Genomic DNA, 25,531 nt, shown 5'->3' with positions numbered 1-25,531 from the left:
ATGAAATTTCTGCATCACCAAAAATGTTTATCGTGTAAAATCTTATACGATTCCTATAAGCTCTTGTGAGATAAACATTCGTAAAGCTATGACTCATCTTTCTGATAAGATCTTATACGATAAAAATTTTTTAAGTGTGGTACATTCATGAAGTTGAAGACAATTCGGCGTTGCTTTCAAGCGGTAGCAAAAAACTACAGCAGAGCAGCTTCAGAGCAACAAATAGACAATTATTGTATATTGTCTTTTCAGACTTTTAAAACATTGTGAAAAAGGTTGTTCGAGTATCAGGGGCTTTTTTTTAATCAATGAATGTCAAACTCTGCGGAAAGATTGTTTAAGTAATACCAAAACTATCTCGGACTGCTAAGTTGAGCCATAGTACCTAGTTGAGACACAGAGTAAAACTGCCGCCAACATAGATTCAAAAAACATTTTTTGTTTCAAAATTGGTTGTTTGACCGATTATCTTTTACTTTCATTGGAACTTGACTACGTTATTAGACGATGTTTTATCAGATATTACACAAACTTTTGTAGTGTAGGATCTGATGAGATACTTATCAGATCTTATAAGATAACAATTCAGCAAAATTGAATTATTGTCTTATAAGATCTGATAAGTATCTTTTCAGATCTTACACGATTAAAGTTTACGTAGGGCAGAATTCTTATCGTGTAAGACGAGATAACATTTTACACCATAAAATTTTTTGATCAGCATCTCATCAGATTTAACAACGATTAAAATTCCAGAATGACTGGGGTAGTGGCAAAATTTGCACCTAAATGAAAGCTAAATCTAAAGAAACAACCATAGTTTCGAGATCGCAACCAGAATCAAGGAAGTCTCCAAAACAAACTCTTTTTGTAATTTTGCTGATAATTTTCCTGCGTGCAAATCTCCAACAACCTGGTCCAGTTTCACAGCAAAATAGTCTAATTATTGGTGTGAAGTGTGGTCCAAATTTTTTGTCGCGCAATAACTCTTACGGCAAATATGGCGAGTACGGCAAATTTCTCTACCGTTTTATCTGGCAGCAATGAACATTTTTAATTTATTTTTGTGAATTTTTTGCACTGCGTTAATAGCAACCAACGAATTTTGACTTTTTCAGTTTTCCTGCTGTGAAATTCTGGCGACTACCCGGGCCGAGGAATTTGGCCAAAAGTATGTAAGATCAGCGGCAACTAGCGTTGACAAGTCGGAAACTTCACCGCAATTTTCTCACATAATTTTGCGTTGAATGCGTTGAATTTGAAGACAAAAATTAAAAGCATTCAACGCAAAATTATGTAGGAAAAATGCGGTGAATTTTCCGACTTGTCAACGCTAGTTGCCGCTGATCTCACATATTTAGCGTTGAATTTAGCGTAGATCTTACAAATTTAGCGTTGAATTTAGCGTAGATCTTACATAATTGGCGTTGAATTTAGCGTTGATCTTACAAAAAATCAAAGCGTCCACTTGAACTATTAACCTCCAGTTGCGTATGGGACTCGAACTGCTGACCTGCTGTTTGCTTGTCGCCTCTTCTACCATTGTGCAACAGTACCTTGGTTTCCTTAAGAGCCGCAAATCTTTTAAAGCGTAGATCTTACATATTTTGCGTTGAATATAGCGTAGATCTTACATATTTTGCGTTGATTTTGCGTAGTATTTAACTTTGCTTATTCAACGCATGTACCATGTGAGGCATACTGGGAAAAATTTAAATTTTTTTAAAAAATTTTGAAAAAAATTTGAATTTCTAAAATGGTCTGAAATGATTTTTGCACCGTAAGAGAACACTCAAAAGTTATTTTTTGCTGACTTCATTTTTCTCACTTGTGCAGTATAGGGGGTCGAAACAGTATAAAAATTAATTTTTCGAAAAAAATTTGAAAAATTTGAAATCGTAACACGGTCTGAATTGGATTTTGCACTAAAAATGATTTTTTTCTAACCTGATGTTTCTCACCTTTGCAGTATAGGGTTTGAAACAGTGAAAAAAATTGATTTTTTAAAAGAAACTTGAAAAAGTTCTGAAATCGTAAAGTGGTCTGAAACGGATTTTGCACTATAAAAGAGCACTGAAAGTGATTTTTTGCTGACTTCACTTTTCTCACCTGTGCAGTATAGGGGGTCGAAACAGCAAAAAAAATTAATGTTTTGAAAAAAAAACTTGAAAAATTTGAAATATTAACATGGTCTGAATTGGATTTTGCACTATAAAAGAGCACCAAAAAAGTGATTTTTTTCTGAGCTCATGTTTCTCACCTTTGCAATATAGGGTTCGAAAGAGTGAAAAAAAATTGATTTTTGAACAAAAAAAAACTTGAAAAACTTCTGAAATCGTAAAATGGTCTGAAACGGATTTTGCACTATAAAAGAACACTAAAAAGTGGTTTTTTGCTGACTTCACTTTCCTCACCTGTACAGTATAGGGGGTCGAAACAGTAAAAAAAAATTAATTTTTTGAAAAAAAACTTGAAAAATTTGAATTCGTAAATTGGTCTGAAACAGATTTTGCACTATAAAAGAGCACTAAAAAGTGATTTTTTGCTGACTTCACTTTTCTCACCTGTACAGTATAGGTGGTCAAAACAGTAAAAAAAAATAATCTTTTGAAAAAAAACTTGAAAAATTTGAAATCGTAAAATGGTCTGAAACGGATTTTGCACTATAAAAGAGCACTAAAAAGTGATGTTTTGTTGACTTCATTTTTCTCACCTGTGAAGTATAGGAGTCAAAACAGTGAAAAAACTGACTTTTTGAAAAAAAAATCTTGAAAATCTTTTGAAATCATAAAGTGGTCTGAACTGGAATGGAAAGATTAGCGCTGAATGCGTTGAAATTATGAAAGATCAACGCTAAATTCAACGCTAATTATGCAAGATCTACGCTAAAATTCAACACTAAATACGCAAGATCTACGCCAAATATCAACGCAAAATTCTGTAAGATTGGCGTTGAATGCGTTGAATTTATGTAAGATCAACGCTAAATATATAAGATCTACGCCACAATTCAACGCAAAATTATGTAGATTAGCGTTGAATGCGTTGAATTTATGTAAGATCAACGCTAAATTCAACGCTAAATTTGTAAGATCTACGCTAAAACTCAACGCTAAATGTGTAAGATCTATGCCAAAATTCAACGCAAAATTATGTAAGATTAGCGTTGAATGCGTTGAATTTATGTAAGATCAACGCTAAAAATCAACGCTAAATATGTAAGATCTACGCCAAAATTCAACGCTAAGTTATGTAAGATTAGCGTTGAATGCGTTGAATTTATGTAAGATCAACGCTAAAATTCAACGCTAAATATGTAGGATCTACGCCAATATTCTACGCAAAATTATGTAAGATTAGCGTTGAATGCGTTGAATTTATGTAAGATCAACGCTAAATTCAACGCTAAATATGTAGGATCTACGCCAAAATTCAACGCAAAATTATGTAAGATTAGCGTTGAATTTATGTAAGATCTACGCTTAGGCGTAGATCTTAAATAAATTCAACGCATTCAACGGCAATCTTACATAATTTTGCGTTTTTTAGCGTTGACACCTCGACCCGGGTAATAGCTTTAATACGTTTACGTTGGTGGTGACCCCAAGTGGGACTCGCGTTTGTGGAACCGAAAAACTAACCAGATTGAGGACCTTGAGGTTCTAAAAGAGCCAATTTTCTCAAAAGTCAATATTTAAAATATTCAAAACGTCAATGTTTGAAAATATTCTGAATACAATAGCTCCCATTAAAATAGGAGAGCCATCGTCAAAGTGAACAAAAAAGAAATGGTTATCCAGAGAAATCTGGAATCTTATTAACGAAAAGCACAGGCTTTTTAATATTTGGAAGGAAAAAGCAGACGTTAACACATGCAATCCATACAAAAGAATAAGAAACCATACAAATAGACTACTTAGAAAGGCGAGTAACAATTATTCACAGAAATTGTTCGAAAGTCTTCCCAATTCACAACAACTGTGGAAATTCTTTAAAACAAAAATAAAACACGAGGATAAAAATAGCGAAATTTCTAGAATTCAGTTCAACCAAGATATTTTACAAGACAAAAAAGAAATCGCTATGACAAGTAATTTTTATTTCTCTAAATTAGGTTTATATAAAGGCGAGACTGAAAAGGTTGAGCTACCGGACTATGCTTTTGACAAAAGTGAGTTTTTCTTCAGGCATATAACGAGAAAATAACTGTTACCACAAAACAAAGCAGCGGGTCCTTACTACATGGTCCTTCAAGTGTAGCAAAATGACTATTGGAACACATCTACAGTTTGCAATAAACGAATGCATATCGAAAAAAATTTTCCCGACGTACTTAAAAAAGCATATGTAACTCCAATTTACAAAAAAGGTGATCCACTGGAAGCAGAAAACTACAGACCAATTTTAGTTACATCGATTCTTGTAAAAAAATTTGAAAGAAGATTTAAACATGTAAAAATTTCAACAAATGCTAGAACATGTTGAAAAGTATGAAAAAATCAATAAAAATAAATTTGGGTTTCTGAAAAGAAAATTTGTGATTGACACAGTAATATCGTTGACAGAATCATTGAACAGTTTGTTAGAACAAAATGAAACCGTTGTAAGTATATTCTCGGATTTAGCCAAAGCTTTAAACTCAATATCTCAAAAAAATTTTCGCGAAAAAATTACAAAATTTGCACACCTGCGCAAAAAGTTACCTCTTACAAAATTTACCTCTTGCACTGCCACCTGACAGTGCAAGAAATTTATTATTGAAAGACAAAATTTTACCAGCAGAGCTTTTCAATAAAAAGTTTGTCTTCTCGATTTTTTGCGACCTCCTCTCACAATATAAAGAGAGCAGTCGAGAAACCAAGAACTCCTCAGTCAGGATTTTTGAAAAGTACGAATTGACCAAAAAATCCAGAACTTTCCATTTTTTTCCAAAGATTAAATGCCAATCCAAATGGAGCCACAAGTCACTGATCAGAAATTTCTATAGGAAGTGGAATAATTAGCCGATTGAAATCCGAAAAGAAAAAACTAAAAATAAATTTAAGGAAATTCTAAGCAGCGAAATGGTCAAAATGCATGAACGTGTTCCAATAGATAGACAAGTAAGAGACTTTAGGAACATTTTCTACTGAAGTATAAAGACCAAACTATTCATATATTTACGAGGCGATTTTGAAAATGTAAATGTTTAACCAAATGTGTTTGTTGTGGTTATAACTTTAAATTTACATTTTTGAAGATTAATAAAAAACCAAAGATGTGTATATTAACAGCTTTCCAGACTTTGCTTTCTGAACAAACTAAATCTCATATTCTCATGTATTGTATTCGAAACTTAAACCATTCCGGACCCAAAAGACCTCTGATCAAAACCTTGTGTAATCCAACTAATTTTGCGAACGTGATGCGACCAAAACCAACTCTGATCAAACTTTATTCCAGACTTCATTGTAATCTCATCATACTAGTACATCTTCCCGCTGAGACGTCTATATTTCAGTCCTGCCCGGGCCGAGGTTTCACCCTTATTCCACCCCTAATTAGCGCGGATTAGGGTGTAATGCGTATTCTACACCTATTTATTGAGGAAAAGAATCTAAGAGTGTAATTTCAATCCTCAGTACCGCCTTCCTTTTTTTATTTTTTAAAATTTCACTCTTGTAATTACACTCTTCCACAGTTAATTAAGCGGAGAAATAGAGGTGTATTTTTTTTTAATATTTACACTTTACACTCTTCTCCCAGTTATTTTTGGGGAAAATCCTCGGCCCGGGTGGAACTTATTAGTGCATACAACTTATTAGTGCAGAAATAATACAATCAAAATAAGTTCAAAACCAAAGACTTCTAAATAGTACCGAAAAAATAAGGTAAGCATAAGATAACAATTTTATAAATGAGTTTAAGTTTTTTAAAATTTTTAGTCAGTCAAACCGTTGTAAGAGTTCAACTGAAAAAGAAATTTTCAACTCATCTACCATATTTTGCACGATATGGGCAGACCAGTCTACAGAAATTGCCTCTAATCAAACCATTTTTCAGACTATTTTAGCAATCATAACCCTTGAAAACATGTATTTCGAGTCGCACATTAACCTCTAAGTGCGACTCAATATTGTCTGAGCATGCAGATGTCAATTGTTTAATTGAGAAAGGCTTTCAACAGACTCACTTTGAAAGTAGGCGTAAAAGGTTGCGTCTTCCAAATCTTCAATTGCATAATAGGAGGCCCCCTGCGTTACATGTCTGTAGTGCAATATGATTACTGTTGTATCGTTCTGAAGGCTAACATCTATGCCGTATGGCGGTGTCGGATCTAAATTGCGTGTCTGGTATTGAGTAGAAGTTTATAGTCATTAACTACAAATCTTGCTCTAATGAGGAATTTATACTTATGTCAGTGGAATACTCAAGGGTTGGAGTAAGACAGCTAACCCTGTTGAAAAAGTGCGACAAAATCGACACAAGAAGCGTCATTTTTAATGTCAATTTTTGTCGATTTCGTCGATTTTTTATGTTCGAACTGTTAATTATTGTCGTTTTTATGCATTTAGTCCTCTTGGGGTTGTAGGTTCTAATCCTGACAAGGATTGTCTTTTTTGAGATTTTAGAACGGTGAAAACCGACAATTTTTACGTTTAAAAACCGACCTTAACCGATCACAACGACGAAACAAAACCTAAGGGCTTTGAACGGTTTTGGTGAAGTAAAACCAACGAAAATCGACAATCAGCACGGATAATTTTTTGAACAATTTTAGTTCTGTCAAGATGCCTTATTTGACTACTAATTTTAATGTTTTGCGCATTTTGAATACCCGTCATAAAAAACGAGACTCGTAATCTTCGTTCGAACATAATGTGCCGACCCGGCTCAACCACGTTATTGACTTAATTGCCTACCAAATGAGGAAGAGGCAGAAAACGTTCAAAAGTTTAAACAATGTTCAAAAAATTGGAGTGCTCAATTAAAGTGGCTTTAAAATTAAGCCACTCAACAAATCATATAAAAACTCATTAGAGGTCCGATGACACCTGCCATTCAAGAGAGTAATAGATTAGATAACAACAAAATCGAACTGAACAACAAGCGTTACCTACGACGAAAACTCAATGTCCACTTAATAAAAAGGCTATAACAGCATCAGATAAAAATATACAAAAGCACATGAACTGCAATTTACCAGAAAATATATCGGAGCTGTCTTTCTAGAAAACAAATATTAGGTAGGCAAAGACAAAAGAGTAAAGTTAAAACTTACGTTTATATTTATTGAAATCAATGTAATTCAAAGTCATAAAAACAGTTAGCAATCAACTAAAATCATTCAACAGCTTCAATATTTTACAGAATGCTAAGCGACTAAAAATGAAAAAAAAACAGGCAAAGATCACAAGGTCAATTCAATTATGCGAGGAATGGGTGTAGAGGTCTATAAAATCGTTAAGTATTCATTAAAAATTTTGAAAATAATCAATTGAGCATTCCTTCAACGCCATTAAAGTTATATTCGACTGGTCATTGATGCGCAATTAGTGTGATAATTGGACCAGGCAGCAAAAAAGTGAAACTTGAAAATGTCAAATAGAATGTTTTGAAAAATTGTAGTATCAGCAACCAAAAAACCATTTTTCATTTGACAGAAAAAAAAACTATGATGACTACAGTTCAGTTCAACTCAAAGAGAATCCGCCTCTCTCTCTCTCTCTCTCTCTCTCTCTCTCTCTCTCTCTCTTTCTTTCTCTCTCTCTCTCTCTCTCTCTCTCTCTTTGATGAGGCTGCGCCAAAAGGTGCAGAAATACAACCAAAAGTGGCAAATCTAAAAAAAACGTTTTTTAAAACAATATTTTAAATTCATGGGTCATAACAACCAAAAGTTTCGACAAAAACTATAAGTAGATTATTTGTTGCTGCTTGAACAGCTAGTTGGACATGCCATCAGTAAGACTAAGTCAATAGGGAACAAAATAACAACGAAAAGTGGCAGTAATCAGAACTTCACAAACATTTTGAGTTGACTTCACAAAACCCATAAGCTTCTCGCCCCCTTTCAATCACAATATTTTGGAAAGCGAAAACACAAAAAGACAAAACTGGATGTGCTGTAGCTGCTAGTCCGTTAGAACAGAAGAAGCTCCAAATTTCACCGAAGTGGGTAATTTTACATAAATTAAAAATATCAAACTTAAATTTTTGATATTTATTGAGTTATATTGGGACAAAAACATTATGTGTCAAATGAAAAATTTTGAGCGTCTCTTTTAAAGCTCAATGGTACCGCATTAGACATTTGATTGATTAGACGAAAAGAAAAAAAAATGCTGGACATCATTAGAATTTACAAAAACATTTTTTCGAAGTAAAAAACCAAGAGCTTTACTCAGAAAACACATTATATTCTGCTGAGACTCATTTGAATGTATGTTGGAATTCTCATTAATTGAACCTTCAAATGAAAACAGATTCGTTAATTAGGATGAAAAATTGGGATAAAAAATGCAAATTATTAAAAAAAGGTCAGACCAAAATTACAATCAGACTTTTTTTACGGCGAAAGACCTCTACAATGTTTAGCAAAAATTAGCGAAAAACCTCTACAATGTTTGTTCCAGAGCCTTTTGTTGGCAGCCTCCGGTAAGATTAACTCTCATCCGAATGAAATAAGATTTTGTCAGTTTTTATGTCTAAACTACTGGTCAGGTTTTGCAAAGCGGGTCAAGTTAGCATGTTTGATGCCGTTTTGTTGAAAAAATAGATTAAAAAATACTGAATTTCTAAAAGTTCAGCCTTCCTTCTAGCCGAAATAAATGTCTCAAACAATTCAGCATCTCATACAATTTTACATTAAAAGTTTTATTAAATGTTTTTAGCAAGAAATGTTCAAATTTTAAGCAAAAATTAGTAAAAACGTGAACAAAACAACGGAAGTTAGGTTAACGGTCGCAAAAGCTTTTATTCCTCAAAATGAGCGAAATTCAAAAAAAATTCTTTTCACTTGAAATTCTACGCTCGATTAGCTTCTAATTATACCACTTTCAGTGCTCTACAATGAACATATCGATCGGCAAGAATTGAGTGAACAAAAAAAGAGTGGAGCTTATTTTTCCTCCCCCCCCCACTAAAGTTGGTCGGAGAAAAATTATTGTTGAGTAACATCAAACAAATATACAACTGTCTTGCTTCTAGCCTGTAAAGATTTATTTATTCTCATTTGATTTGATCATATAATTGTCATATCATACTAGACAAATTTGTTTCCTAATCGGAAAACAAAATATTTGGAATAAATACGATAATATTGGGTATTATTCGATAATAATTTTTCATATATTCAACGATACAAAGTGATTTTTATGATGCAATAGATTTGCTAAAATGAAAAAATTTAATCCCATTTCCCCTTTTTGGGCTATTATATGGTTCATAGAGCTTCAAACTAAACAAGAAAAAATGTACTATCAGGTTGTGCGCGACGAAAAAAACTTTAAGAGAAAGTTATAGCTTAAACCATGTCAGAGAATCTTCCAATTTTTTTATTGAAATAATAATTAGTTGCTAGCAATCTGCAATTAATCAGCAAAGGCAAGAAAGGAATTTGTTTAGAAAAAAAAATATAATTTTCTCCAGTGAGTCTGCACCAATTTTATAAAACCGTACACAATGAATTTTCAAATTAAGGATCTCATTAAAGCTCGCGTAAAAGATATTCCAAAGTTTTGGAGGACTTGAGGATTTAGTTTTCAATTAAGCCTGTTGAAAAAAAACTGTGTCACTTTTTGACAATCTAATTGAAAAAGCTGGGAAAAAAATTGTCAAAGTTGTTTAATTATCTTAGTAGATAGCTAAAAATCTTGCCTCTTAAAGACATCTGCTTTTTCCAAACAAAACAATATGAGATCAAAACAAGTAAGAGGAATTTTGTGAGAGGTATGAAAAACCTTAGTAGATAAGCCTCCACTCCCGCCAAACACTGCTAGTCTTTGTTGTAGGTTAAAAGACAGTTTTTGTGGTTTTAGAAATGCAGCACAGAAAAATCCCATTAGATTAATCGTTGATCTGACTTGCAACCTATTAACTGGTTTGAAATATGAGTAGCGGGTCATAGACCTAATTTGAGTAATCAAAATTGTTGATGTATGCAAGCTAGCTCAATAGTTAGCTATGTTATAAATATAAGAGCGGTCTGTTAATCACGAAGATATTATTCGAAAGAAATTTGATCAGAAGTACGATAATCAGAATTCGAGAATCCTTCGTTTCCTAGAATTTTTACAAAGTATGTTAGGCAAGCGCTATTTCCCAGAATTATAAATCTTTTCCCGGACTTCAATCTCAGAGCATCTCAGCGCTGAACCACCTTATTTCAAGTGTAAAAACCTATTTCAGTTCTGAAACATTGCATCTCCTGAATATTTTATAGTTCTTTGTGTGCAGTTTTTCTTCATTATGATCATATTGAGGTCATGGAGTTAGCCCAGGTTAAACTTATCCTGTACAGCCTGAAAATTACTCATACCACAAAATTAAGTCTCAGCAGAGTAATGTCATACTTTTTGTAGCTTATAACTGGTAATTACTATAGTAGCATACACACTATTATATATATATATATATATATATATATATATATATATATATATATATATATAAACAAGTTTGTATATGCAATTACCACAAAGCCCATTTAGTTTAGTGGTTACGACTTGCTACGCCAATTAAATGTTACAAGTACCCACGCGGAAGTTCGAATCGCATATGAAGCAAACCTTGTTGTCGGGAGTTAATCTGATAGTATTATTTTCCATGCAGTAAATTTTACACCGAAATCGAGACTGACCCGTGTAAATTGGGACATGAACAGAGTACTGGCCATCCTAAAAAAACAGAATGTCTCTATACTGATTCGGCGCTGATTTCCTCTGTCACCAACCTCCGGGTTGCTTAAGCATAAGATACATTCTAATTTACTTAGAAAGTGCAATTGATATAATTTCAGTGACGCTAATCAATGTTTCGCTCAAATGTTGCTTGTTTTTTATAAAATTTTTCCAGTTTCTGAACGATTTGTACAATCTGATGACTGGCTTTCATATTTACTATCAAGATTGACTGGTACCGGACAAAAAAATCTCTTATGGTCTAAACGGCTTGTTGATTTGATCGTTTTGGATATTCCCGCGCCTTACCCTTTTCCTTTTGCATTACTGAACTAGCGAAAACTTGTTACGTTTTTTCTTAATATGACAGCATTGGGTTCGTGGCAACTTGTACCTAGAAACCGGTTTCATCAATTTTATATTTATGAAGTTTGCATTAACATTATCAAAACAATTCCCTCGGGAGTGTGCATGATAATTAGCATTCTTGCCTCAAGCTAGGCAGACAGGTAGCGCTGTCTGATTTTGTGCAGCTTAGAATGTTTGCAGGCGCTCAATATACCGCTTCTGTTTGATCCTAATTTACCCACGTTATAAATGCGCGATATAATTTGCTGCTACTTTTCCGCTAATATGTCTCACTTTTAAAGCCCCTCCCGTACCTAACTACAAGTGCGTTTCAGTACTGAGCCATTATAATGCAATTCCTCGTCAATACTGAATCATAGACTGGTTCATGTAACTTTTTTGACTTGTCAGACTTGCGTTAGTCTGATGTTACAATGGTCCGACTTGGGCCGAGTGTAAAAAAAAGTTCCGTACTTGGATTGAACCCACAATCTCCCGATCACTAGCAGTTTGTCCTTCTTTCTGCTCCACTACGACTGCTGACCGGTTAGTTTTTGCACCGTTAATATACGCTTGAAAGAAGCAAACTTCAAGCGAGAAAGCGAGCAAAAGATATTACATGGGAGACTTGAATTTACAATTGCCCAGTACTGATTTACACTTCGAGTTCGGTACGGGCTTAAATACATGCTTCAAAAAGAACTAGTTCATTTCACCAGATTGCAGTCAGTTGTTTTTCACATCTTGTTAACAGATTTATAGAGGAAAAAACTTTTTTCTCACTTCCAAACCCACATGGACTCCGTACACAAGCAGCAGAGGCTGTAGAGTACGCCAATTGTAAATACTCAAAATGTTCACGGGCCACCAATTGATCACATCGCCAATATTGTTGAAAAGAATGAAAACATGAAGAGCCCCAATCAAAAACAAAATTCGCACTCGCAGCTAGCCCCTCAGTTGGTTTGTTTCCAATTATAACTGCAGGTTTTTTTCTATCGTATTGCTCTTTTGATCTGTAGAAATTAGAAGCGTATCAAAAATCTTACTTTCTTGCGTTGATATTTGGTTTTCCACATGCGTGATTGCAGCTGTTGTAACAAAATTTGGCGGCTACTATTGAGCAGTCAATGGTTGGAAGATAGAGATTTGTTGTTGGGACATTTTTGAAGTAAACGTAATGTAGAAATCAGGCAAACTGAAGGTCGAATCGTATTATTCATTGCAAATGAGGTCATCAGCAACTAACAGTTGAGATTTTAGTTGACACACTGTCGGACTGACCTGAACGAGTTAAAGTAAAAGAAATAGTTTCACAGCCCAGTTTCTAATCGCACGCAACGCTCCCCTCACACATACACACACCACCACCACCAATGCCACCTCAATAACCACCGACTACCTCAACAACCCCCCTCCACCTCAACAATCTCAACCCTATACTCTACCCCTTATCATTGATCTTTTATATCTATTCAGCAACGCTCCCCAATCTCACCAGACACTGTCCATAAAATGTTATTGCGTACGATAGGTAATTTTTCGGACATCATTGTTTTAGGTATTTTTGCGTGAACATGCTCAATGTGAACAATTAGCAAACTCTACAGCCGCTGCCGCTTGTTTACGGAGTCAATGTGGGGGTAAGAAGTGACGTGAAAATCTATTCCTGAGTAAATCAGGACTACGTGAAGTGAACGACAAGCGAACGCGGGTTTGATTTATTGGCTCAGCGAGAATATTAGTTGAGTTTTAAAGCTCATGTTTAGACGTTTAGAACTCATGTTCAAGAAATGAGACATTATTCTTTATATAAGCACACTACAAATTTTCTACGGTGATTGTCCTGCAAGTGCATCTCCACCAACCGCGCCTGATTTTAAACAAGCCCAGGATCTAACTCGGAGTTTGGCATCTCCACTGAGTTCCGAACCTTAACACTGGACAGCATCTTGCCCGACGTTGAAGGGAGCAAGCGGTAAACGAAGAAACAGAAAAGTAATCAAGGAACAAACAGCAAGAACTATTAACAAAAAACGTGTGGTGCAGCGCAATTAGTTGAATTTTATGGATATCGCCATTTTATTATTTTCAATAATTTTCAAGTTTTCAATTTGGCATGAAAAAGCAATTGGCAGATTGATCTTTTTTAGTCATACTGACCAGCTTGAAGTCATGTTATTGATTAAGACAAACAAAAAATGGGCATGGTGTTTTTCACCATATTCATCAAAACGAAAAACTAAATACAGAATGATAGCAATTGTTTATAATGCTGCGAGGTTTTGTAATGGTCATGTGGTACAATAGTACATTTTTAGTTTGAGTTCATTAATTTGGTGTAACCAATTTGGTTCAATTTCTGTTTAACGTAATTTAGTTCAATTTATCTACTTTTAATTTGTTCATCCATTTAGTTTAATTTTGAAGATCAAATCTTATGATTTCATACTTGTTAATTTGTTTACATCCTATGCATGATCTTTTGTCTGTTCACCATGTCTTGTGATTGTAAGTTGCCGCATTTAGTAATGTTATCATGAGAACAAATTGTGAAGCAGTTTTGTTAATTTTGCCTAATTTCATTCTTCTCAATTTCGTAATTCAAAATAGTTGACTCTCTCTCTTAACTAGATTTCGATTCGCCAAAGTCTAAATTCAGACGCATCAAAAGTTTGATATCTTTCGCTAAGCGAAATATACTACAAATAATTGAACACGAATTCGCTCCGCCAATTCAGCCTAAAATTTGTAACTCAAATAGTCACTTTTCAAATAACAATATAAAGCAATAAATCGCTCCGCCAATTCACCCTTAAATTGGCCGAAGTAAAGAACGCTAATTGGCACTACGAAACAATTCAAACCTACAGATTGTAAACCTGTACGACATGGCGCAGTCCGCTCGAGAATCGAGAAAAACACCGCTGTCGATAGAGCCATTTTGGGAACGACCAACCTCAGACCCACCAATCAGATGGGAGAAATGGAGAATTCAACTAAAACTAGCGATTCTCGCTCGCGAGAATATCACTATAGACACATTGCTACAACTCAAACCATCGACAGTTCGTCTGCCAGTGGAACCGAAGTATGAGATGCCGATTGACGACACAACTGAGGAAGCAGAGAGAGAACGTAGAATAAGAAACAACCAGATGAAGTTGCAATGGGAACTAAAATGTCAAAAGATAACAGAAGCGGGAATACTATGCGGGGAGCGTCCATGGAATTCGTGTGATCAGAAAAGCGTGTCTCTATTGTACCTAAGTATTGGTACTGAAGGAAGACGACTACTAACACAAAAATTCCCGCACGACAATATTTACGATTTGACTACCCTCAAACTCTGGGAAATGATGGAGATTGCCTTTATCTGCCCAAGAAACATCACATTTTTGTTCGATTTGTGTTCTTCTTTCGGAAGCAAAAGAAGGGCGAAACTGTAGAGCAATTCTACAGCATCTTGAAAGAACTGTCTGAAAATTGCGACTTTGAAAACCGTGAAGAAGCCATCATCAAGGACATTTTCATCACTAACATGTTGGATGATGACATTCAGCGTGAGCTTCTAAGGGACACAGTTGAACCAGAGAGAGCACTCAGCATTGCAGTCAACATGGAAATGGGTAATCAGAATCAGCAAAGAATTTCATCTAATAACGGAGCAACTGGCAGTACGGTGAACGCAGAACAACAATTCAATCGATTTCGCGGCGCGGGAGTACGGGGACCTCAATCAAGCAGAACAGTCACAAACCGTGCATCCGTTGGACAATGCCGTGGTTGTGGTCAAGTCTGGACACCTACACATCGTCAGGTTTGCCCCGCAATGGGTAAGAAATGTAACCACTGTGGTTAGCAAAACCATTTCGCTAAAGTTTGTCGTCGAAGAATTAATACTACACGAAACACCCAACAAACTAATCGCATTAACATTGTAGATACGGCAGAAACATCTAATCAAAATTCTAGCCAGGAAAGTCTGAACGTCAATTATATCAATTATAATGAGCAATTCAACTCAGATTATGATTCTTCGGATGATAATTACGTTGCCACAGTTGAAAATATGAGTTCCCCAAATTTGACACTGAAAAATTTGTCATTAACAATCGGAAACACAAACTGTGATTTACTTCTAGACTCCGGTAGTGGTTGTACCATTATTAATATGTCGCTCGCAAGAGAAACAATGTTCAGTTGTGCTCAATCACAATGGTCGGAGAAAAGACCATTGGAATTGAAGTCATTTTCTAATGATATCGTTCAACCCCTTGGCACTTTAAAAACGCCGGTAAAATGCAATGATTGGAGCATACAGAAAGCAAAAAAAACAGTTGTAGCCGATGGATTTCGACCAATATTAGGACGAGATCTTTTGACCAGTAAGGCATCACAATTTCTCAGAAGCCTTGCCAGCAATTAGAAGTTAATAATATAGATCCACCTTGTGCAATCAAGAAATCACTGGCAAAGGAATTTCCTGATTTGATATCACGAATTGGAAAATCAAAAAATCACACGGTCAATTCAAAATTTCAGAAAAATTATCGAGTAATACATCAAAAAGGACGAAAAGTACCCATACACCTCCAACCGAAAGTGAAAATTGAATTAAAAAACTGTTAAATGAAGGACATATCGAAAAGTTAAACAACTGTTCAGATCAATTTTTCATATCTCCGATTGTCATTACGATAAAAAAGGACAAGTCAATCAAAATAGCACTCGATTCAAAAATCCTAAACAAAGCTATTCATAAAAACAAGTATCAAATGCCTAATATAGATTCGCTAATTCAAACAATTTCGCAAACACTGTCAACGGCGCCGCAGGAGACTGCTTATTTCACAACTCTTGATTTGCAATACGCTTATAGTCAACTAAAGCTACACAGTGATACGGCCCGCCATTGTAACTTTAACATAGTCAGTGGAGATATGACTGGCACATATCGATTTAAAACAGGATTTTACGGCCTAACGGACATGCCAGCTGAGTTCCAAAAAGCTATTGACTGTACTCTTGCCGGTTTGGAAAATACTTTCTGTTTCTTAGATGATATTTTGATCGTCAGTAGAGGTGGAATCGAAAAACATCTAGACTTTGTACGAAAATGTCTAATAAAACTGGATCAGGAAAACTTACGCATAAATCTTGCAAAATGTCACTTCGCAAAAAAGACGATTGAATGGCTCGGTCATAATATTACACAATCAGGTGTAACCCCACTTTCAAGTAAAACAGATGCAATTGGAAAATTATCGGCACCTACTAATCTTAAAAAACTTTTATGGGTTCTGTACACCATCTCGGAAAATTTATTCCGAATTTGTCACAATTATGTTACCCCCTACGACCATTGCTTAAGAAAAATTCGAAATTTCTTTGGACGGAAGAACACGATAAACAGTTCTCTTTAATAAAAGAACAAATTACGGAAACCACTGTAAATAAACATTTCAACCCGGAAATAGAAACACGAATTAAATGTGACGCCTCGCGTAAAGGATTGGGATGTGCATTGGAACAACGAACACCTAATGGGTGGCATACTGTAGCATTCGCGTCGCGATTTTTGAACTCTGTTGAAGACAGATATAGTATAAACGAACTAGAACTTCTGGGTGTTGTTTGGTCAGTGGAACATTTTAAGTATTATTTATACGGCAAACCTTTCACTGTGATAACTGATTATAGAGCACTTCTCTCTATTATGAGAGAAAATAGATCTAACAAACATATAACAGTAGACTGACACGTTGGGTAGATTGTTTACTAAGGAATTTGTTTAGAAAAAAAATATAATTTTCTCCAGTGAGTCTGCACCAATTTTATAAAACCGTACACAATGAATTTTCATATTAAGGATCTCATTAAAGCTCGCGTAAAAGATATTCCAAAGTTTTGGAGGATTTGAGGATTTAGTTTTCAATTAAGCCTGTTGAAAAAAAACTGTGTCACTTTTTGACAATCTAATTGAAAAAGCTGAGAAAAAAATTGGCAAAGTTGTTTAATTATCTTAGTGTAGATAGCTAAAAATCTTGCCTCTTAAAGACATCTGCTTCTTCCAAACAAAACAATATGAGATCAAAACAAGTAAGAGGAATTTTGTGAGAGGTATGAAAAACCTTAGTAGATAAGCCTCCACTCCCGCCAAACACTGCTAGTCTTTGTTGTAGGTTAAAAGACAGTTTTTGTGGTTTTAGAAATGCAGCACAGAAAAATCCCATTAGATTAATCGTTGAACTGACTTGTAACCTATTAACTGGTTTGAAATATGAGTAGCGGGTCATAGACCTAATTTGAGTGATCAAAATTGTTGATGTATGCAAGCTAGCTCAATAATTAGCTATGTTATAAATATAAGAGCGATCTGTTAATCACGAAGATATTATTCGAAAGAAATTTGATCAGAAGTACGATAATCAGAATTCGAGAATCCTTCGTTTCGTAGAATTTTTACAAAGTATGTTAGGCAAGCGCTATTTCCCAGAATTATAAATCTTTTCCCGGACTTCAGTCTCAGAGCATCTCAGCGCTGAACCACCTTATTGTAAAAACCTATTTCAGTTCTGAAACATTGCATCTCCTGAATATTTTAAATTTTTTGTGTGCAGTTTTTCTTCATTATGATTATATTGAGGTCATGGAGTTAGCCCAGGTTAAACTTATCCTGTACAGCCTGAAAATTACTCATACCACAAAATTAAGTCTCAGCAGAGTAATGTCATACTTTTTGTAGCTTATAACTGGTAATTACTATAGTAGCATACACACTATTTATATATATATATATATATAAACTAGTTTGTATATGCAATTACCACAAAGCCCATTTAGCTTAGTGGCTACGACTTGCTACGCCAATTAACTGTTTCCAGTACCCAAGCGGAAGTTTGAATCGCATATGAAGCAAACCTTGTTGGCGGGAGTTAATCTGATAGTAATATTTTCCATGCAGTAAATTTTACACCGAAATCGAGACTGACCCGTGTAAATTGGGACATGAACAGAGTACTGGCCATCCTAAAAAACAGAATGTCTCTATACTGATTCGGCGCTGATTTCCTCTGTCACCAACCTCCGGGTTGCTTAAGCATAAGATACATTCTAATTTACTTAGAAAGTGCAATTGATATAATTTCAGTGACGCTAATCAATGTTTCGTTCAAATGTTGCTTGTTTTTTTATAAAATTTTTCCAGTTTCTGAACGATTTGTACAATCAGATGACTGGCTTTCATATTTACTATCAAGATTGACTGGTACCGGACAAAAAAATCTCTTATGGTCTAAACGGCTTGTTGATTTGATCGTTTTGGATATTCCCGCGCCTTACCCTTTTCCTTTTGCATTACTGAACTAGCGAAAACTTGTTACGTTTTTTCTTAATATGACAGCATTAGGTTCGTGGCAACTTGTACCCAGAAACCGGTTTCATCAATTTTATATTTATGCAGTTTGCATTAACATTATCAAAACAATTCCCTCGGGAGTGTGCATGATAATTAGCATTCTTGCCTCAAGCTAGGCAGACAGGTAGCGCTGTCTGATTTTGTGCAGCTTAGAATGTTTGCAGGCGCTCAATATACTGCTTCTGTTTGATCCTAATTTACCCACGTTATAAATGCGCGATATGATTTGCTGCTACTTTGCCGCTAATATGTCTCACTTTTAAAGCCCCTCCCGTACCTAACTACAAGTGCGTTTCAGTACTGAGCCATTATAATGCAATTCCTCGTCAATACTGAATCATAGACTGGTTCATGTAACTTTTTTGACTTGTCAGACTTGCGTTAGTCTGATGTTACAATGGTCCGACTTGGGCCGAGTGTAAAAAAAGTTCCGTACTTGGATTGAACCCACAATCTCCCGATCACTAGCAGTTTGTCCTTCTTTCTGCTCCACTACGACTGCTGACCGGTTAGTTTTTGCACCGTTAATATACGCTTGAAAGAAGCAAACTTCAAGCGAGAAAGCGAGCAAAAGATATTACATGGGAGACTTGAATTTACAATTGCCCAGTACTGATTTACACTTCGAGTTCGGTACTGGCTTAAATACATGCTTCAAAAAGAACTAGTTCATTTCACCAGATTGCAGTCAGTTGTTTTTCACATCTTGTTAACAGATTTATAGAGGAAAAAACTTTTTTCTCACTTCCAAACCCACATGGACTCCGTACACAAGCAGCAGAGGCTGTAGAGTAGGCCAATTGTAAATACTCAAAATGTTCACGGGCCACCAATTGATCACATCGCCAATATTGTTGAAAAGAATGAAAACATGAAGAGCCCCAATCAAAAACAAAATTCGCACTCGCAGCTAGCCCCAAAGTTGGTTTGTTTCCAATTATAACTGCAGGTTTTTTTCTATCGTATTGCTCTTTTGATCTGTAGAAATTAGAAGCGTATCAAAAATCTTACTTTCTTGCGTTGATATTTGGTTTTCCACATGCGTGATTGCAGCTGTTGTAACAAAATTTGGCTGCTACTATTGAGCAGTCAATGGTTGGAAGATAGAGATTTGTTGTTGGGACATTTTTGAAGTAAACGTAATGTAGAAATCAGGCAAACTGAAGGTCGAATCGTATTATTCATTGCAAATGAGGTCATCAGCAACTAACAGTTGAGATTTCAGTTGACACACTGTCGGACTGACCTGAACGAGTTAAAGTAAAAGAAATAGTTTCACAGCCCAGTTTCTAATCGCACGCAATGCTTCCCTCACACATACACACACCACCACCACCAATGCCACCTCAATAACCACCGACTACCTCAACAACCCCCCTCCACCTCAACAATCTCAACCCTATACTCTACCCCTTATCATTGATCTTTTATATCTATTCAGCAACGCTCCCCAATCTCACCAGACACTGTCCATAAAATGTTATTGCGTACGATAGGTAATTTTTCGGACATCATTGTCTTAGGTATTTTTGCGTGAACATGCTCAATGTGAACAATTAGCAAACTCTACAGCCGCTGCCGCTTGTTTACGGAGTCAATGTGGGGGTAAGAAGTGACGTGAAAATCTATTCCTGAGTAAATCAGGACTACGTGAAGTGAACGACAAGCGAACGCGGGTTTGATTTATTGGCTCAGCGAGAATATTAGTTGAGTATTAAAGCTCATGTTTAGACGTTTAGAACTCATGTTCAAGAAATGAGACATTATTCTTTATATAAGCACACTACAAATTTTCTACGGTGATTGTCCTGCAAGTGCATCTCCACCAACCGAGCCTGATTTTAAACAAGCCCAGGATCTAACTCGGAGTTTGGCATCTCCACTGAGTTCCGAACCTTAACACTGGACAGCATCTTGCCCGACGTTGAAGGGAGCAAGCGGTAAACGAAGAAACAGAAAAGTAATCAAGGAACAAACAGCAAGAACTATTAACAAAAAACGTGTGGTGCAGCGCAATTAGTTGAATTTTATGGATATCGCCATTTTATTATTTTCAATAATTTTCAAGTTTTCAATTTGGCATGAAAAAGCAATTGGCAGATTGATCTTTTTTAGTCATACTGACCAGCTTGAAGTCATGTTATTGATTAAGACAAACAAAAAATGGGCATGGTGTTTTTCACCATATTCATCAAAACGAAAAACTAAATACAGAATGATAGCAATTGTTTATAATGCTGCGAGGTTTTGTAATGGTCATGTGGTACAATAGTACATTTTTAGTTTGAGTTCATTAATTTGGTGTAACCAATTTGGTTCAATTTCTGTTTAACGTAATTTAGTTCAATTTATCTACTTTTAATTTGTTCATCCATTTAGTTTAATTTTGAAGATCAAATCTTATGATTTCATACTTGTTAATTTGTTTACATCCTATGCATGATCTTTTGTCTGTTCACCTTGTCTTGTGATTGTAAGTTGCTGCATTTAGTAATGTTATCTTGAGAACAAATTGTGAAGCAGTTTTGTTAATTTTGACTAATTTCATTCTTCTCAATTTCGTAATTCAAAATAGTTGACTCTCTCTCTTAACTAGATTTCGATTCGCCAAAGTCTAAATTCAGACGCATCAAAAGTTTGATATCTTTCGCTAAGCGAAATATACTACAATTAATTGAACACGAATTCGCTCCGCCAATTCAGCCTAAAATTTGTAACTCAAATAGTCACTTTTCAAATAACAAAATAAAGCAATAAATCGCTCCGCCAATTCACCCATAAATTGGCCGAAGTAAAGAATGCTAATTGGCACTACGAAACAATTCAAATCTACAGATTGTAAACCTGTACGACATGGCGCAGTCAGCTCGAGAATCGAAAAAAACACCGCTGTCGATAGAGCCATTTTGGGAACGACCAACCTCAGACCCACCAATGAGATGGGAGAAATGGAGAATTCAACTAAAACTAGCGATTCTCGCTCGCGAGAATATCACTATAGACACATTGCTACAACTCAAACCATCGACAGTTCGTCTGCCAGTGGAACCGAAGTACGAGATGCCGATTGACGACACAACTGAGGAAGCAGAGAGAGAGAACGTAGAATAAGAAACAACCAGCTGAAGTTGCAATGGGAACTAAAATGTCAAAAGATAACAGAAGCGGGAATACTATGCGGGGAGCGTCCATGGAATTTGTGTGATCAGAAAAGCGTGTCTCTATTGTACCTAAGTATTGGTACTGAAGGAGGACGACTACTAACACAAAAATTCCCGCACGACAATATTTACGATTTGACTACCCTCAAACTCTGGGAAATGATGGAGATTGCCTTTATCCGCCCAAGAAACATCACATTTTTGTTCGATTTGTGTTCTTCTCTCGGAAGCAAAAGAAGGGCGAAACTGTAGAGCAATTCTACAGCATCTTGAAAGAACTGGCTGAAAATTGCGACTTTGAAAACCGTGAAGAAGCCATCATCAGGGACATTTTCATCACTAACATGTTGGATGATGACATTCAGCGTGAGCTTCTAAGGGACACAGTTGAACCAGAGAGAGCACTCAGCATTGCAGTCAACATGGAAATGGGTAATCAGAATCAGCAAAGAATTTCATCTAATAACGGAGCAACTGGCTGTACGGTGAACGCAGAACAACAATTCAATCGATTTCGCGGCGCGGGAGTACGGGGACCTCAATCAAGCAGAACAGTCACAAACCGTGCATCCGTTGGACAATGCCGTGGTTGTGGTCAAGTCTGGACACCTACACATCGTCAGGTTTGCCCCGCAATGGGTAAGAAATGTAACCACTGTGGTTAGCAAAACCATTTCGCTAAAATTTGTCGTCGAAGAATTAATACTACACGAAACACTCAACAAACTAATCGCAATAACATTGTAGATACGGCAGAAACATCTAATCAAAATTCTAGCCAGGAAAGTCTGAACGTCAATTATATCAATTATAATGAGCAATTCAACTCAGATTATGATTCTTCGGATGATAATTACGTTGCCACAGTTGAAAATATGAGTTCCCCAAATTTGACACTGAAAAATTTGTCATTAACAATCGGAAACACAAACTGTGATTTACTTCTAGACTCCGGTAGTGGTTGTACCATTATTAATATGTCGCTCGCAAGAGAAATAATGTTCAGTTGTGCTCAATCACAATGGTCGGAGAAAAGAACATTGGAATTGAAGTCATTTTCTAATGATATCGTTCAACCCCTTGGCACTTTAAAAACGCCGGTAAAATGCAATGATTGGAGCATACAGAAAGCAAAAATAACAGTTGTAGCCGATGGATTTCGTCCAATATTAGGACGAGATCTTTTTGACCAGTTAGGCATCACAATTTCTCAGAAGCCTTGCCCCCAATTAGAAGTTAATAATATAGATCCACCTTGTGCAATCAAGAAATCACTGGCAAAGAAATTTCCTGATTTGATATCACGAATTGGAAAATCAAAAAATCACACGGTCAATTCAAAATTTCACAAAAATTATCGAGTAATACATCAAAAAGGACGAAAAGTACCCATACACCTCCAACCGAAAGTGAAAATTGAATTAGAAAAACTGTTAAATGAAGGACATATCGAAAAGTTAAACAACTGTTCAGATCAATTTTTCATATCTCCGATTGTCATTACGATAAAAAAGGACAAGTCAATCAAAATAGCACTCGATTCAAAAATCCTAAACAAAGCTATTCATAAAAACAAGTATCAAATGCCTAATATAGATTCGCTAATTCAAACAATTTCGCAAACACTGTCAACGGTGCCGCAGGAGACTGCTTATTTCACAACTCTTGATTTGCAATACGCTTATAGTCAACTAAAGCTACACAGTGATACGGCCCGCCATTGTAAATTTAACATAGTCAGTGGAGATATGACTGGCACATATCGATTTAAAACAGGATTTTACGGCCTAACAGACATGCCAGCTGAGTTCCAAAAAGCTATTGACTGTACTCTTGCCGGTTTGGAAAATACTTTCTGTTTCTTAGATGATATTTTGATCGTCAGTAGAGGTGGAATCGAAAAACATCTAGACTTCGTACGAAAATGTCTAATAAAACTGGATCAGGAAAACTTACGCATAAATCATGCAAAATGTCACTTCGCAAAAGAGACGATTGAATGGCTCGGTCATAATATTACACAATCAGGTGTAACCCCACTTTCAAGTAAAACAGATGCAATTGGAAAATTATCGGCACCTACTAATCTTAAAAAACTTTTATGGGTTCTGTACACCATCTCGGAAAATTTATTCCGAATTTGTCACAATTATGTTACCCCCTACGACCATTGCTTAAGAAAAATTCGAAATTTCTTTGGACGGAAGAACACGATAAACAGTTCTCTTTAATAAAAGAACAAATTACGGAAACCACTGTAAGTAAACATTTCAACCCGGAATTAGAAACACGAATTAAATGTGACGCCTCGCGTAAAGGATTGGGATGTGCATTGGAACAACGAACACCTAATGGGTGGCATACTGTAGCATTCGCGTCGCGATTTTTGAACTCTGTTGAAGACAGATATAGTATAAACGAACTAGAACTTCTGGGTGTTGTTTGGTCAGTGGAACATTTTAAGTATTATTTATACGGCAAACCCTTCACTGTGATAACTGATTATAGAGCACTTCTCTCTATTATGAGAGAAAATAGATCTAACAAATCATATAACAGTAGACTGACACGTTGGGTAGATCGTTTACTACCATTTGATTTCTCGATTGATCACCTTCCGGGCACAAAAATGGGATTAGTGGATTATATATCTCGCGACCCGCATCAACAAGCTGCTAATATATCCACATACGACGAGCAATTTATTGCAGCTAAATTGGATGTAATTAAACGTAGTGCGAAACGCTTCTTATTAAATGCCGAAAATTACGTCGATTTAGTAGCGCGAAATCAATCTACAAATTGCGTCGTAATTAATCCAAATTCCACTAATAACTTATGTAGTGATTTTGCACCGCGAAATCTAGAACATTCTACAAGCACGCAAAATGACGACTCAATTAGCGAATTAACGATAAATAATTTAAATTCCATCCCCAAAATCGAGACAACTAACATTCCTCACTCGCTTTTTACCTTAAACCGACCCACCGAACAGTCACTCTCTAATTTAAATCACTTTCAAAGAATTGCAACGAAATTCAAGAACGTTTACATGATGTCTCAATCACCTTCTGATGATGAAACGCTGATGACTGTTAAACAATCGACCCCATCGAGAGTAAGATTTGCAGAGGAGGGACCTTCTACTGTCCAGGCGGCACCCGTGACCCCCATAACACGTACTACAGATACAGCAGCCACTTCGCCGTCAGTAGACGATTTGTACCTGGATTCATTCAACTTCGCGCAATCTAAAATCTTCTCAAGCTCTCTAATGGCCAGCCTAACAATCAAGGACGCGATCCTGAAAGAGATTCGCGACTGCATTTTGACGGACAATGAAGATAGATGTAGACAGATATCACCCTACATTCATTCCTTCTGGAAGGACTTGCATGTGAAGAATGGGTGTGTCTGCATAGACGACAGAATTGCTCTTCCCCATGCAATCAAGGATGCGTATGTAGACGCAATCCACGCAACTCATCCTGGCACATGTGGAATGACGGATATGGCAACACACGCGTGGTGGCCATATATGCACAGGGATATTGCAACCAAAACAGCAAAGTGCAACCCCTGTGTCAAGATTGGTAAAAATTTAAAACCTATTATACCAGCAAAAAAATGAGCACCATTAAAGTTATGTAAAGTTCCTATTGAAGAGATTCAAATTGATTTTGGAGGACCCATCTATAATGAAAAAAATCAAGAGATTTATT

General features: G+C 36.0%; 1 protein-coding gene across 2 annotated transcripts in view; it reads right to left on the bottom strand.

The window, feature by feature from the left end:
* Window positions 1–25,531, bottom strand: part of LOC142336156 (uncharacterized) — a 154,314-nt gene that overhangs the window by 90,751 nt on the left and 38,032 nt on the right. The window contains exon 4 of one of the 2 annotated variants that reach the window (XM_075384755.1): window positions 6,173–6,316. The exons of the other annotated variant lie outside the window; for it this stretch is intronic. Within the exon in view, the coding sequence (XP_075240870.1) occupies window positions 6,173–6,316 (144 nt within the window). The remainder of the gene's footprint in view (window positions 1–6,172; window positions 6,317–25,531) is intronic. 2 annotated transcript variants of the gene reach the window in all.

The sequence above is a fragment of the Convolutriloba macropyga genome, chromosome 3, assembly GCF_964194025.1.
Source record: "Convolutriloba macropyga chromosome 3, txConMacr16.3, whole genome shotgun sequence".
NCBI classification, from domain to species: Eukaryota; Metazoa; Xenacoelomorpha; order Acoela; family Convolutidae; genus Convolutriloba; species Convolutriloba macropyga.
Note: the sequence above shows the minus strand (reverse complement) of the source record. Positions and strands in the feature narration are given on the sequence as shown.